Source organism: Chlorocebus sabaeus, chromosome 16 (assembly GCF_047675955.1).
Source record: "Chlorocebus sabaeus isolate Y175 chromosome 16, mChlSab1.0.hap1, whole genome shotgun sequence".
NCBI classification, from domain to species: domain Eukaryota; kingdom Metazoa; phylum Chordata; class Mammalia; order Primates; family Cercopithecidae; genus Chlorocebus; species Chlorocebus sabaeus.
The window spans coordinates 62,331,597-62,345,408 of NC_132919.1; the positions used below are offsets into that span (position 1 = coordinate 62,331,597).

Consider the following 13,812-nt stretch of genomic DNA (forward strand, 5'->3'; position numbering starts at 1 on the left):
GACATTTCTCCAAAGAAAATACACTAACGGCCAAATAAGCAGGCACATGAAAAGATGCTCAGTATCATTAGTCATCAAGGAAATGTGAATCAAAACCACAGTCAGATGTCACTTCACACCCACCCAGATGGCCACAATGAAAAAGACAGATGATGACCAGGCATGGTGGTGGCTCACACTTGTAATCCCAACACTTTGGGAGGCTGAGGTGAATGGACCACTTGAGGTCAGGAGTTCGAGACTAGCCTGGGCAAGATGACAAACCTTCATCTCTACCAAATAAATAAATAAATAAATAAATAAATAAATAAATAAATAAATAATAAAAATTTTTGAGACGATAGATGATAACAAGTATTAGTGAGGATGTAGATAAATCGGAGTCCTCGGCTGTGTGCGGTGGCTCACGCCTATAACCCTAGCACTTTGGGAGGCCAAGGTGGGTGGATTGCCTGAGCTCAGGAGTTCAAGACCAGCCTGGGCAACATGGCAAAATCCCATCTCTACTAAAAATACAAAAAATTAGCCAGGCGTGGTGGCGCATGCCTGTAATCCCAACTACTGGGGAGGCTGAGGCACAAGAATCACTTGAACCTGGGAGGCAGAGGTTGCAGGGAGCTGAAATCATGCCACTTCACTCCAGCCTGGGCAACAGAGTGAGACTCTGCCTCAAAAAAAAAAAAAAGAGAGAGAGAGAAGAAAAAGAAAAGAAAAGAAAAAGAAAAGAAAAAGGAAGAAAAAGGAGGAAGGAAGGAAGGAAGGGGAAGGAAGGAAGAAAAAGGAAGGAAGGAGGGAGGGAGGGAAGGAAGGAAGGAATTGGAGTCCTCATACACTGCTGTCAGGAATGTAAAATGGTCCGGCCGCTGTGGAAAATAGTTTGGTATTTCCTCAAAAAGTTAAACAGAGTCACCATATGAGCCAGCTGTTTCACTCCTAAATATATATCCAGGAGAAATGAAAATATATGTTTACACAAACCTTGTACACAAATATTTATAGTAGCATTATTCACAATAGCCAACAATGAAAAATGGTGGGGCCCAGTGGCTCACGCCTGTAATCCCAGCACTTTGGAAGGCTGCGGTGGGTGGATCCCTTGAGGCCAGGAGTTTGAGACCAGCCTGGCCAATATGGCAAAACCCCGTCTCTGCTAAAAATACAAAAATTGGCCAGGCATAGTAGTGCACGCCTGTAGTCCCAGCTACTCGGGAGACTGAGGCACAAGAATGGCTTGAACTCAGGAGGCATAGATTGCAGTGAGCCGAGATCACGCACTGCACTCCAGCCTGGATGACACGGCAAGACTGTTTAAAAAAACAAAACAAAAGTGGTAAACAACCCACATTTCCATTAACTGGTGAGTGGATAAAGTATGGTATAGCATAGACGATAATATTATTATGCAATAAAAATAAGTTTGTTATGCAATAAAAAGGAGGCACTGCTACAACATGGATACACCTTGAAAATGTTAGTGAAGGGAGTCAGTCACAAAAGAACACATTGTATGACTTCGTTTATAGGAAATGTCTAGAATAGGCAAATTCATATAGACAAACTAGTTGTTTCCTAGACTGGTGGGCAGGGGGATGGGGAGGAGTTGGGGAGGAATAGGGAGTGACTGCTAATGGGTGCAGGGTTTCTTTGGGGGGTGATGAAAATGTTCTAAAATTGACTGTGGTGATAGCTATACAACTCTCAATATACTGAAAACTGCTGAATTGTACTCTATTTTTAAAAATTATTTTTGTGGTAAAATACATAAAGTTTGCCATCTTAATCATTTTAAAATGTATAGTTCAGTAGAATTAAATACATTCATAATGTTATGCATTGACCACCACCATTCTCTTCAACTTGTATAACTCTATACTCATTAAACAGTAACTCCCCATGTTCCTCTCCTCCCAGTCCCTGGCAACCACCATTCCCTCCCTGTCTCTCGGATTTTGACTATCCTAAGTACCTCATGTAAGTAGAATTATACAGTATTTGTCTTTTTGTGACTGACTTATTTCACTTAGCCTAATGCCCTCAAGATTCACCCATGTGGTAGCATAAGTCAGAATCGCCTTCCCTTTTGAGACTGAATCACGCTCCGTGTGTGTACCCCATTTTGCTTATCCATTCCTCCGTCAGTGGGTGCTTGGCTTGCTTGCACATTTTAGCTATTGTGAATGATGCTGCTCTGAACATCAGTGTACACATATCTCGTCTTGAGACCCTGCTTTCAGTTTGTTGGGGTATATAGCCAGAAGTGACATTAGTGCATCTTAAGGGTAATTCTGTTTAAATTGTTTAAGGAACCGTAATACTGTTTTCCACAGAAGCTATGGAAGGGTGCTCTTTAGATGGATGAATTGTATAATCTGTGAATTACATCTAAGTAAAACTGAAAAAAGAAAAATAAAAAACCAGCCAGGCGCGGTGGCTCACCCCTGTAATCCCAGCACTTTGGGAGGCCAAGGCAGGCGGATCACCTGAGGTTGGGAGTTTGAGACCAGCCTGACCACCATGGAGAAACCCTGTCTCTACTAAAAATACGAAAAATTAGCTGGGCGTGGTGGTGAATGCCTGTAATACCAGCTACTTGGGAGGCTGAGGGAGGAGAATTCTTGAACCCGGGAGGCGGAGCTTGCAGTGAGCCAAGATCGCGCCACTGCACTCCAGCCTGGGCAACAGAGCAAGACTCCTTCTCAAAAAAAAAAAAAAAAAAAAAAGAATACAAAACCATGTAGCTAGATCTAATTTTGCCTTTTTTTTTGGAGACAGAGTCTTGCTTTGTTGCCAGGGTGGAGTGCAGTGGCACAGTCTTGGCTCACTGCAACCTCTACCTCCCAGGCTCAAGCAATTCTCCTGTCTCAGCCTACTGAGTAGCTGGGACTATAGGCACGCACCACCATGCCCAGCTAATTTTTGTATTTTTGGTAGAGACAAGATTTCACCATGTTGGCCAGGATGGTCTCAATCTCTTGACTCCATGGTTTGCCCGCCTCGGCCTCCCAAAGTGCAGGGATTACAGGCATGAGCCACCATGCCCGGCCTAATTTTGCTTTTTAAAAGTTCTATATTCTTAAATGTTTATATACACTGAAAAAAGACTGAAAGAAAATGTAGTAAAAATGTTTTAAATAATGTTTAAAATGTTTTAAATCTGAGTAGCGGGATTATGGGTGTTTTCTACAGTACATATGCATTTTTTTTTTTTAATCAAGGGAAACAAACAAACACAGGGGTAGGGTCCTCCGCCGTGTCATCTCGTGGAGCACACTGTCCCTTATGCAACCCCCCCTGGCAGTACACTGGGTGTGGCCAAAGAGGACTGGGGGCACTACACACTCTTTGTAACAGAAAAGCTGGGCTGGCCTCCTGGCTGTTTTTAATAGGAAATGTTACACCACAGACTTCAGTAAATCTGTCCTACTTTAGTTTGAGAGGTTAGTTTTAAATAACGTATATCCCAAGAGCTACGCAGTTTTGATGGGCTTGCTTCAGCTTCAAACCATTGAATTTTCTCTACACTTATTTGGAAGCCATTTTTGGAAAGTTACCATTTCTTAGTGTGTATATACAGTTGAGATGGCGAAATGAATATCCTCCACACATTTCATCCTATAGCCAAATGGTGATATTAGGAAATGTATGCACATTGATTCTTTAAGCTCTTAAATTTTTATGACATTCGTTGAGACTTCCTAGCAGGCTGTTGAATCCAGGTTTCCCTCATGAAGCTTCTTTGATGCATTATCGATGTTCTGCTCTGGAATTTTTCTTTGTTCCCAGTGTGTCTGTGGAGAGAAGCTTGCATTGGAAAAAGGAACTGTTGAAAAAAAAACCTGCTTGTCGGTTATTTCAGAAATTTGTTTACCACATCATATGCCATTGGCTTGGACATACATTGTGAAATAGCCTTTGTTTCTTGCTATTTTGTGCTAAAACTGTTTCCCTGTGAGTAACTAGGGTTGTAAAGAAAGGCTAATAAAGGGTAGATGCTCCCTCTAGGGAAGGGAAAAAGTAACTTATTCTCTTGTGTAACCTACAAATCTAAAGTAAGACATGTGGTGTCTTACGTGGGCAGCAACTTAGTACTGTCTGAGGGGCCAGGTGGGCATTGCCCTTGGATGAGTGTTTATGCAGAAGTCTGTATAAATAATCGGATGGGATTCAAAGACAGTAACCTCAGAAAAGCTGAACGAGTTACCCTGGGGGCTGGGAAGGCACTGTTCAGTCAGAGAGAAAAGGGATTCAAAAAAACATGTACAAGTTGTGGCATGGCCAAGCATTCACCGCTGCAGACTCTTGCCCTTCCATCCAGGACCTAGTGATGGGAAATGTCTTGGTTAAAGACAGAAAACATCACAGTACTAGAAAAGCCCAGATAGAATCCGTGTCCATTAAGAAGAGTGAGGCAGATCCATGTCTTCTGAAATGGGCTGACCAGCATGCCTTCTTTTTTAAACCTTTTTTTTTTTTTTTTTTTTTTTTTTAATAAGACTCACCAACGTTCATAAGGGAGACCTTTGAAAACTCAAATTTGAAGGACTCCTGTAGAATATAAAGTCATGCAGTGACATGTGATTGAAAAATGTAAGTGAACCCTAGGCCCCCAGAAAGAGAGGGCACAGGCTGTGGAAGTGTGTCTGGAGCTGTTTCCTGCCAGTGGGTTCGTGGTCTCACTGACTTGAAGAATGAAGCCATGGACCTTAGTGGTAAGTGTTGCAGCTCTTAAAGGTGGCACAGACCCAAAGAGTGAGCAGTAGCAAGGTTTATTGTGAAGAACAAAAGGACAAAGCTTCCACAGCGTGGAACGGGGCACAAGTGGGCTGCCATGGCTGCTGGCTGGGGTGGCCAGCTTTTATTCCCTTTTTGTCCCCACCTATGTTCCATTTTTGTCCTATCAGAATGCCCTTTTTTCAATCCTCCCTGCGATTGGCTACTTTTAGGATCCTGCTGATTGGTGCGTTTTACACCAGAGTGCTGATTGGTGCATTTTACAGAGCACTGATTGGTGCATTTTTACAGAGCGCTGATAGGTGCATTTTACAATCGTCTTGCTAGCTACAGAGTGCTGATTGGTGCGTTTTCACAACCCTCTTGTAAGAAAATTTCTCCAAGTTCCCACTCAACCCAGGAAGTCCAGCTGGCCTCACCTCTCAGCAAGACTAGCAGAGAGCTGGGATGAGCAGTGTGCTGGCTCAGACACAGCTCAGTGACTGGTGAGCACCAAGCTTCAGAATGATTGCATGGAGCTGTGTGTGGTAGGCCTTGGGAGTACTCACAAACAATTGGATCTGCAGATTCAAATCCACGCACACCAAGCAACAACATGTACACCATACCACTGACCCAGGCACACAGCTGCAATGTGGGCACAGTCACAGCTGCCCAGAATGGATAGCGCTGGCATGAATACACAAGCACAAAGCGTGGAGGTGATGAGAGTGTCTAGTGTGTGTTATAGCTGCAGCCAGCCCGTGAGGGCAGAACAGATGCACTTATAGACACCATAGAGGGAGGGGAAAGGGAGTAATTCACAGATTCTGCATTTCTAAATCTTAATCTTTGCTTTCCAAAGCTCATTGTTTCTGCAAGGCGACAGTCTAACTGGAGACCTCAGCACAGGAAAATGTCTGCTATATCAGGGGGCCAGCTACCCTTCCCCCACCCCCCACCGCCACACACAGGACAGAGCAGATAGAGGACGGGAGAACAGGACTCTGTGTCAGGCGCTGCACTCATTTCTAAAATGGAAGTAAAGTTCCTGTCTTTCCAGGGTATTGTGAGACATGAGTGGACCTGAGACAGGAGTGTGCCCATAGGGCTGGCATGTGGTCAGTGGACAGCTGCTACATGACTGAGTTCTCAGCCCGTGCCTGCACCAACCACATAAACCTTACAACACCGTCTGTGGGTGCTGCTGTTTACCCCTTCTTTATCTCCATCCCTGACCCCGTCCAGGCTAGAGTGCATAGTCTAATGAATAGCCAAGGAAATCAGAGACTCAGATTTGCTCTCTCCCCCACCTCACACATGGGCCACAGCAGATGCTTCAGATGGATTGTATCAAATGGAAGTAAGGATCGGGGTATTTCACTGGGCCTAGATTGGTGAGAACAGCTGTAGATGTTTCATGGAAGCCCTGAGAGCAGCTCTCTCTAATCCAGATCTGTGATTCTTTGTCTTGCCTGTTGATTACATTACCAAGGGAGTGTCTGAAACTCCTGATTGTCACTGAAATCAGTGACTCTGGGGGTAGGATCCAGGCATCAGTATTTTTAAGCATCCCGGGAGTATTTTGACCTCACAGGGTTCAGGCTGAACTTGAGTCCTGACCATTCGGAAACTGTGGTGTCTGCCTGGATGAGCACCAGCTTGACAATTACACGTCCAAGCCTTAGCTTGAAGAAAGATGGGCAGGCATTTTGTCAGATGTGTCGCTGATGCATAATGTTGATACCAAGCTAATTTGGAGGCAGAGCGGTTTGGCTAAGCTAATTGTATGAAATATTAACTGGTGTACAGGAAGACTGGTAGAAAAAGAAAACAAAGAGAAGGTTTTAGCTGTGATGGCAGCTTTCGTTTCTCCCCTTTTCTGGTCACCAATATAATGTGTGACTTGTAATTTATAGGGAAGGAGAATGACTCCTGTGATCTCCTGTTTCTATAAGGAGGGACCTTCAGTGACTTTATAAAAATAAGCACCTGTCTTATTCTGCAGTTGCTTTCTAGCTAATTTTGGTCCCTTTTCTTTTGCCAGTTGCCAGAGGCTTTACCCTCTGAGGAGGAAGAACAGGAAGCCTGGGTGAATGCCTTGCTTGGAAGAATATTTTGGGACTTCTTAGGAGAGAAATACTGGTCTGATCTGGTGTCTAAGAAGATCCAAATGAAACTCAGCAAAATAAAGGTATCACTTTCCACACAAGAGGCTTCTAATCCTCTATACTTCTTCATTTCTGGAAGTTTTGTACCCTCATGTCCTAAGTGAAAAATAACTTCGTTTAAGCATATAACGTATGAGGGTAGTAAGTTCTCAAACAGCACATCTGACCTTGACCACAGACTGACCTTATGATTAACTGGGGGCTTAGTGAACATTAATGTTTACTCGTTTTCTTGTGTTGCCCTCGTTGTTATCCACTCTAGGTGATAATCTAGAATTTGGTTTGGGAAAATGTGAGCTCTTGTAACCAATTTGTCTTATATAATTGTTATTTTTATGTTGGAAAAGAACTTAAATTGTACATCCAGAGCCCACCCAGCCCCACAGCAGTCTAGGCCACATGGTATATCCTCTGAGGAAAATACAGATTACTTAAGGCCTCTTAGTATACTCACTGAAGAAAACACGAGACTACTTAAGGCCTCTTAGTAAACTGACTGAGGAAAATACCAGACTACTTAAGCCGTCTTTCCCAGGCTGTGCTCCCTCTCAAGCTGGGGAAGTTAGCACTGCACTTTAAGTGTGTCTATGTTTGACCTTTACTTTTTGGCCAGATGGTACTTTATTTTGGGCTCTCTTTGCTGAGGAAACACTCTGGTGCTAATCCAGGCACAGTTGGAAGTGAGTTTGAACTATGTAAGTATGACTGTCATTAAATGACTCATTTGCCAACCAGGAGACCTTATTGAGGATCTTGAGGTTCTTTTAAATTAAGTTTTTGACCCAGTGAAGACCCAGCCAAGGAAGAGTCACTTTGGATCCCAAATCCTCACCAAACACTGTCACTAGCTTAAGTCAGTACCTCTGAAGTTGTATGGATCAGAGATATTTTTGAGAAGCAGAAACCTATGAGATCCTTTCACTAGAAAAACACATTGACACAAAATTTTGCCCATTATCTCAGAAAGTTCAAGGACGCTAGACTAAGAAACGGTGAACTATGATAAACTAGATTAGAAGGAAAATATGGGCATAGAGGAGCTTCAGGTTGATTTCTGTTGTTCCTTTGGGTAAAGAACAGAGCTTTTCCTGCCTCATCAAACTCTGGCTGCTGTCTGTGGGCCAGTGTCCCTTCTTCCCCAGCTCCTGAGAAAGAGGAAGGAGGGGCTGCCCTCTGAGCCAGAAGGGTGGATTTCAAGGCAGATTTTGGGGGAGGGCTCTGTTGACAAGTGTCAGCCTGTTTGTGTTCCTGAGGTAGTTTGAGGGTTGAACGTGCTTCTGCTAGCCAGTCCCATAGCAGGAGACAACAGGTAGCAGTAACCCTCTGTGTTGGGAGATGCAGTGTCAGTAGTCAATCTAGAGCTCACTCAGCCTCTCCGCGTTTTTGGAAATGATGGAGGGCTTGAGTTCCAGGTGAAGGCATATGGGTAGGGCTGGCCCTGCTTTTTTCCCAGAGTCTATCTCAAGCCCTTCCCTAAGCAAGAGGGGCCCTTCCCTGAGCAGGAGGGCTGCAGTTCCTGGCAGTGTGCAAAAAGAAAGCAGGACATACTTGAACTCCAGATGGGATGCTGCTCCCCTGCTACAAGCATTCCAAAACCAACTTGAGCCAGAAGTGCTGGTGCACACCTATAGTCCCAGAAACTTGGGTTGCTGAGGCGAAAGGATGACTTGAACCCAGGAGTTCTGAGCTATGATCGCACCACCAAACTCCAGCCTGGGTGACAGAGCAAGACTCCCATCTGTAAAAACAACAACAGCAACAACAAAACCAAACTGGTTTGAGAGGTCCCACCCTTCTCTCTTGAGCTGGAAGTCCACAGAGCCTCTGCCCTGTTTGTGAAGGTGCCCCCCTCATCCTGGAGAAAGTTGAGGGAAAGACTGTTTTCATTTTCTCCTGTTGATTATCATGGAGGCGTTTGTAGTTCACAGACTTAAACTTCCTTTTGTTTTTTGAGGTCAGAAGTACTAAAAGGTTAGAGTGGAGAAGTGTGGCCTAGATGCAGCAGTGCCAGAGGCTAGAGGTGGGCAGTGAATTCCATCCATGCCCTCCACCCTCTCCTGATCTGCTGCACTGTGAAGTGCCTGCAGACCAGAGGAGCCCCTGGTAACAGAAGAAACAGGAAAGCAGAAGGATATTACCAAATTCTGAAGCTGTCACCACCCCTACCAAAAGAACTGATTGCCACCAAATATCCAAGTACCCCTGGGAGGAACTAAGCCTTAAGCCTAGTAGTGAGTGGGTATTGGTTAATAGCCAGTCAAGAGCCAAAATGGGGATAGGGAAGTGGTGTCTAGAGGAGCGTGAGCTTTCCCCTGTGACACAGATCTCCCCGATCCCCTGGTTTCCCTGGAAGGCCTGACATGGAGAACTCTTTGCTGGCCTTGCCCTCACTCCTGTGGCTCAGTGTCAGACTGACATTCCCATAGAAACACCGTTGGATGTCCAGGCATGGTAGCTCATGCCTGTAATCCAGCACTTCAGGAGGCCGAAGTGGAGGAAATCTTGAGCCCAGTAGTTTGAGACTAGACTAGGCAACATAGCGAGACCCTATCTCTACAAAAAATAAAAAAATTATCCAGGCGTGATAGTGGCACGTGCCTATAGTCCCAGCTACTCAGAAGGCTGAGGTGGGAGGATTGCTTCACCCCAAGAGGTTGTGGCTACAGTGAGCCATGATTGCACCACTGCACTCCAGCCCAAGTGACAGAGCAAAATCCTGTTTCAAAAAAAAAGAAAAGAAACACTGTTGGAGGTAACAGTACTCCCTGGCTCTCCCTCAGAAGTCTCTCTAACTTGGCATGCTCCCTGAAGCACGGCATTTGAATGACAACAGTGGACAAAAAGGACAGGGCAAGTGTGCAAGACTTTGGTTACATTCTTGGCCAAGTAGCATTTTGTAGGTTGATAGGCCAACACCACTTACAACATTAATGCTTTGGAAAAAGGTTTTCCAAATATAGCAAACACCAATTCAAAACTACGCCTTTGAACACTGTCTCTACTCACATTTTGTTCATCATAGACATTATAACCTCTTTAACGTAACCCTTTCCCCCAACAAAAAAATCACAGATTACATTCTATCAGAGATTACATTCTCTGATTGGTGAATCCTGAAAGTTTATGTTTCTCTGCAGAGAAACAGCTGAAGAGGTCCAGCCAAGTTAGGTATTAAATCCATGCCTGACTAGATGCTACCTCGTTTTATGTGGAATATTTAGTTTACATTTAATTTTTAAAAACCTCTTAATTTTATTCTAAATTTTATAAAACTATTGTAACATTAAACTGGAAAAATACTTATGAAAATAACTAAGAGAATTCTGGGAGAAAAAAAAAGGAGAGGGACTTGCCAGATTTAAAAGTATATTGTAAAGCTGAAGTGTGTTAGAAAGCTAAAGTAGCCAAGCAGTTTGATACTGGTGGAAATTCGGTACAGACTCCAGTGCAGTGGGAATTTAGTACTTCAAGGTAGCGGAACAGATTAGTAGGGCAAGTGTTCGTTGCTGAATAAATAGGTTGAGATTGCTGACCAACCATTTGGGGGAAAAATTAAGCTAGATGCCTAATTTACATCTTACACTAAAATTATGAATAGAATAAATATTTTTAAGAAATACATATACATCCACAAATGCAAGCAGAGAAAATATAGATGAATTAATTCTATAAGCTTGAGATGAAGTAGGAATTTTTAAGCATGATGCCAGTATTCTTACGTTATTTCCTGTAGAATAAATTCCTACGGATAGATTTGGGCGTATTAGTCAGGGTCCCAGCAGGAAGCAGATGGCACACTCAGATAAGTAACTCTGGGGCGAGTTTGCTGAAGGAAATATTTATAAAGGTGTGGGTAGATGGAGAAAAACCCATAGGGAGAGTGCTACACTCCAGAGCTAGCAGAAGTGGGAGCTGTTACTCTCCCTGGAGTGGCAAAGACAAAGAGCAGTTTCTAGAACTTGGGCAGGGCAGCTGTGTGGAGAGGCTGCCTGTGTTACAGGAGCTGTGGCCTTCGGTAGATCGGGGGGACAAATGCCCAACAACACTCTTCTCCGTGTGCCTCCCCATCCACTGCCCGTTGGTGTATCCCATGGCCATGCCCAACCAGAAGCTGGAGGGTAAGGGAGACCGTTGGCACAGTTCACACTGACCAACCACTGGGGGTAGTGTGTAGATCTGGCAGGGCAAACAGAAAACGTCCAGCATGAGGTCAAAAACGTGCTATTTTTCTTTTTTTTTTTTTTTTTGAGACGGAGTCTCGCTCTGTCACCCAGGCTGGAGTACAGTGGCACGATCTCAGCTCACTGCAACCTCCGCCTCTCAGGTTCAAGCAATTCTCCTGCCTTGGCCTCCTGAGTAGCTGGGACTGCAGGTGCGTGCCACCACACCCGGCTAATTTTTTGTATTTTTAGTAGAGATGGGGTTTCACTGTGTTAGCCAGGATGGTCTCAATCTCTTGACCTCATGATCCACCTGCCTCAGCTTCCCAAAGTGCTGGGATTACAGGCATGAGCCACCACGCTTGGCCAGGTTGTGCTGTTTTTCAAGGATTTTCATACACATGTAAGTTTGCCTATCGGAAGTGTAGCAATTTCTTTTCTTTTTTTTTTTTCACAGAGTCTCGCTCTGTTGTGCAGGCTAGAGTGCAGTGGTGCAACCTCCGCCCCCAGGTTCAAGTGATCCTCCCACCTCAGCCTCTCTGACTAGCTGGGACTACAAGTGCATGTCACCACGCCTGGCTGATTTTTGTATTTTTTGGTAGAGACGGGGTTTCACCATGTTGGCCAGGCTGGTCTTGAACTCCTGACCTCAACTGATCTGTCCACCTTGGCCTCCCAAAGTGCTGGGATTACAGACATGAGCCACTGTACCTGGCCTTGTGGTAGCAGTTTCTTACTCCCCACTGAGAATCTGAGAGAGGTCTGTTTTCCCTTACGTCAGCAAATGTAGGGTATTGTTAATGAGCATGACTGGCTTCTTCTCCATAGGTGGTCTCTGCTCAAATGCCACTCCTCAGGGAAGCTGTCCCTGACCTCCTCAGCCAAAACAGCCACCCTCATGTTCCCTCTGCCCATTACCTGCTTGATGTTCTTTGCAGCACTGATCACTCTCTGGAAGTATACTGTCTACATATTTACCTGTTTCTGCCTTTCTATTATAAACCCATGAGAGCCAGGCCCTGGCCTGACCTCTTCATGGCTCTGTCTGGACTGTGAAGCCTAGTACATGATGTGTGCACATTATGTTTTTGTCACGTAGATGGTATGTCCCACCATCCTCTCCGAAAGCATGTTGACTTCTAACAGCATGTTTTGTAGCTTGCTTATGGGTCTCACTCACTGTGTGCTTGTTTCCTCTAGCTCCCCTACTTTATGAATGAACTCACTCTGACGGAACTTGACATGGGTGTGGCTGTGCCAAAAATCCTCCAGGCCTTCAAGCCTTACGTTGATCACCAAGGTAACTCCGAACTGAGCATTCTATGAGTGTTAAAATGTATCCTTTGCTGCAGATTCAGTACCATGATGGCTTTGTGTTTGGAGGGTGTTGAGGACTTTTTAAATCATCTGTTTCATGTTGAGTGTCTTTTTGTTCTTACCAATCATGGCCTTAAAACTGATTTGGGGCCGGGCATGGTGGCTCATGCCTGTAATCCCAGCATTTTGGGAGGCCAAGGCAGGATGATCACCTGAGGTCAGGAATTCGAGGCCAGCCTGGCCAACATGGTGAAACACCATTTCTACTAAAAAAAGTACAAAAATTAGCCGGGCGTGGTGGCAGGTGCCTGTAATCCCAGCTACCCAGGAGGCTGAGGCCGGAGAATCGCGTGAACCCAGGAGATTGTGCCGAGATCGTGCCACTGGACTCCAGCCTGGGTGACTAAAGTGAGACTCTCTCAAAAAAAAAAAAAAAAAAAAAAAGATTTGGAATAGATCCAAGCTCCCGTCCTAAGTCTTCTAGTCTCTTGGTTATTATAGGGTCTCCTCCAGCCCAATGATGCCCACATGCCAGCTGATGGGGCCTGTGCTTTTGTGGGGGTTGCAGCCCTTGCCAGGGCATGAGGCAGTGGCTGGATTTCACTTCCGCTCACCTCTCATGGTCCTCACAGGTGCAGCTGCCCCAGCCCCAGCCCCTTGCCAGGAGCTGCCTCTCCTCACTTGTGTTCACATCCTCACCTCCCCTGACTTGTAGGTTCCAGATTTTTTGAGTTTCTTGTCTTCTGTCTTTACGTTCCTTGTTACTTCTAGTAGGTGCTCAGTACATGTTTGAGAAATGAAGACATACAGTATATTCAAATGCAATATTTTGAGAGTGGGGCTCCCTGCTGGAGGAAAGGTCTCAGATTTGAGTTTTTAAACATGTCACTAACACATTATTTATGTCTGCTTTTGTGAGTGGGGGGTTAAAGAGCTGATCAGATTGTAGACAGTTTCCGTAAAATGATGATGATGATGATGTGAAGATTTGTATCTCTTATGTCACATAAACCATAAATATGGTTTTAAAAGGATCTTGACAGGGAAAATTTAGTACACAGGAGTTTGGTGAAAAAGGAATGAGCCAGGTAGACCAGAATAGCCCATTAGCATGCAGAGAGAATTCTCACTGACGTTTTTACTGTAGCCTCCCTTGGCAAGTAAGCCTCTTTCCACTTCAACCATATTTACATTTTTCCTAAAATGGCTTAGGAACAAGGTAGGAGAAAAAATAATTATAACTTTTCAAGAGACTGATAGTTGTTTTGAAGTAAATGTTTTATAAAATTTGTAGAGTATGGAAGCTACTTTTCTCTCTGGCTGTATCAGATGGTTCTTGAATTGTGTTTAGTGAAATCAGTTTTTCTGCTGTTGTATTTGATGTAAATATGAAGAGATTTTTCTAGCACTATAGTTAGCAGCTCTAGCATATCTCTCCAGCAATATTTCAGCTG

General features: G+C 44.5%; 1 protein-coding gene across 3 annotated transcripts in view; it reads left to right on the forward strand.

The window, feature by feature from the left end:
• Positions 1–13,812, forward strand: part of TEX2 (testis expressed 2) — a 114,489-nt gene that overhangs the window by 77,315 nt on the left and 23,362 nt on the right. For all 3 annotated transcript variants that reach the window (XM_008012102.3, XM_008012104.3, XM_008012103.3), the window contains exons 6-7: positions 6,758–6,904; positions 12,242–12,341. In XM_008012102.3, coding sequence (XP_008010293.1) covers positions 6,758–6,904; positions 12,242–12,341 — 247 coding nt within the window. The remainder of the gene's footprint in view (positions 1–6,757; positions 6,905–12,241; positions 12,342–13,812) is intronic.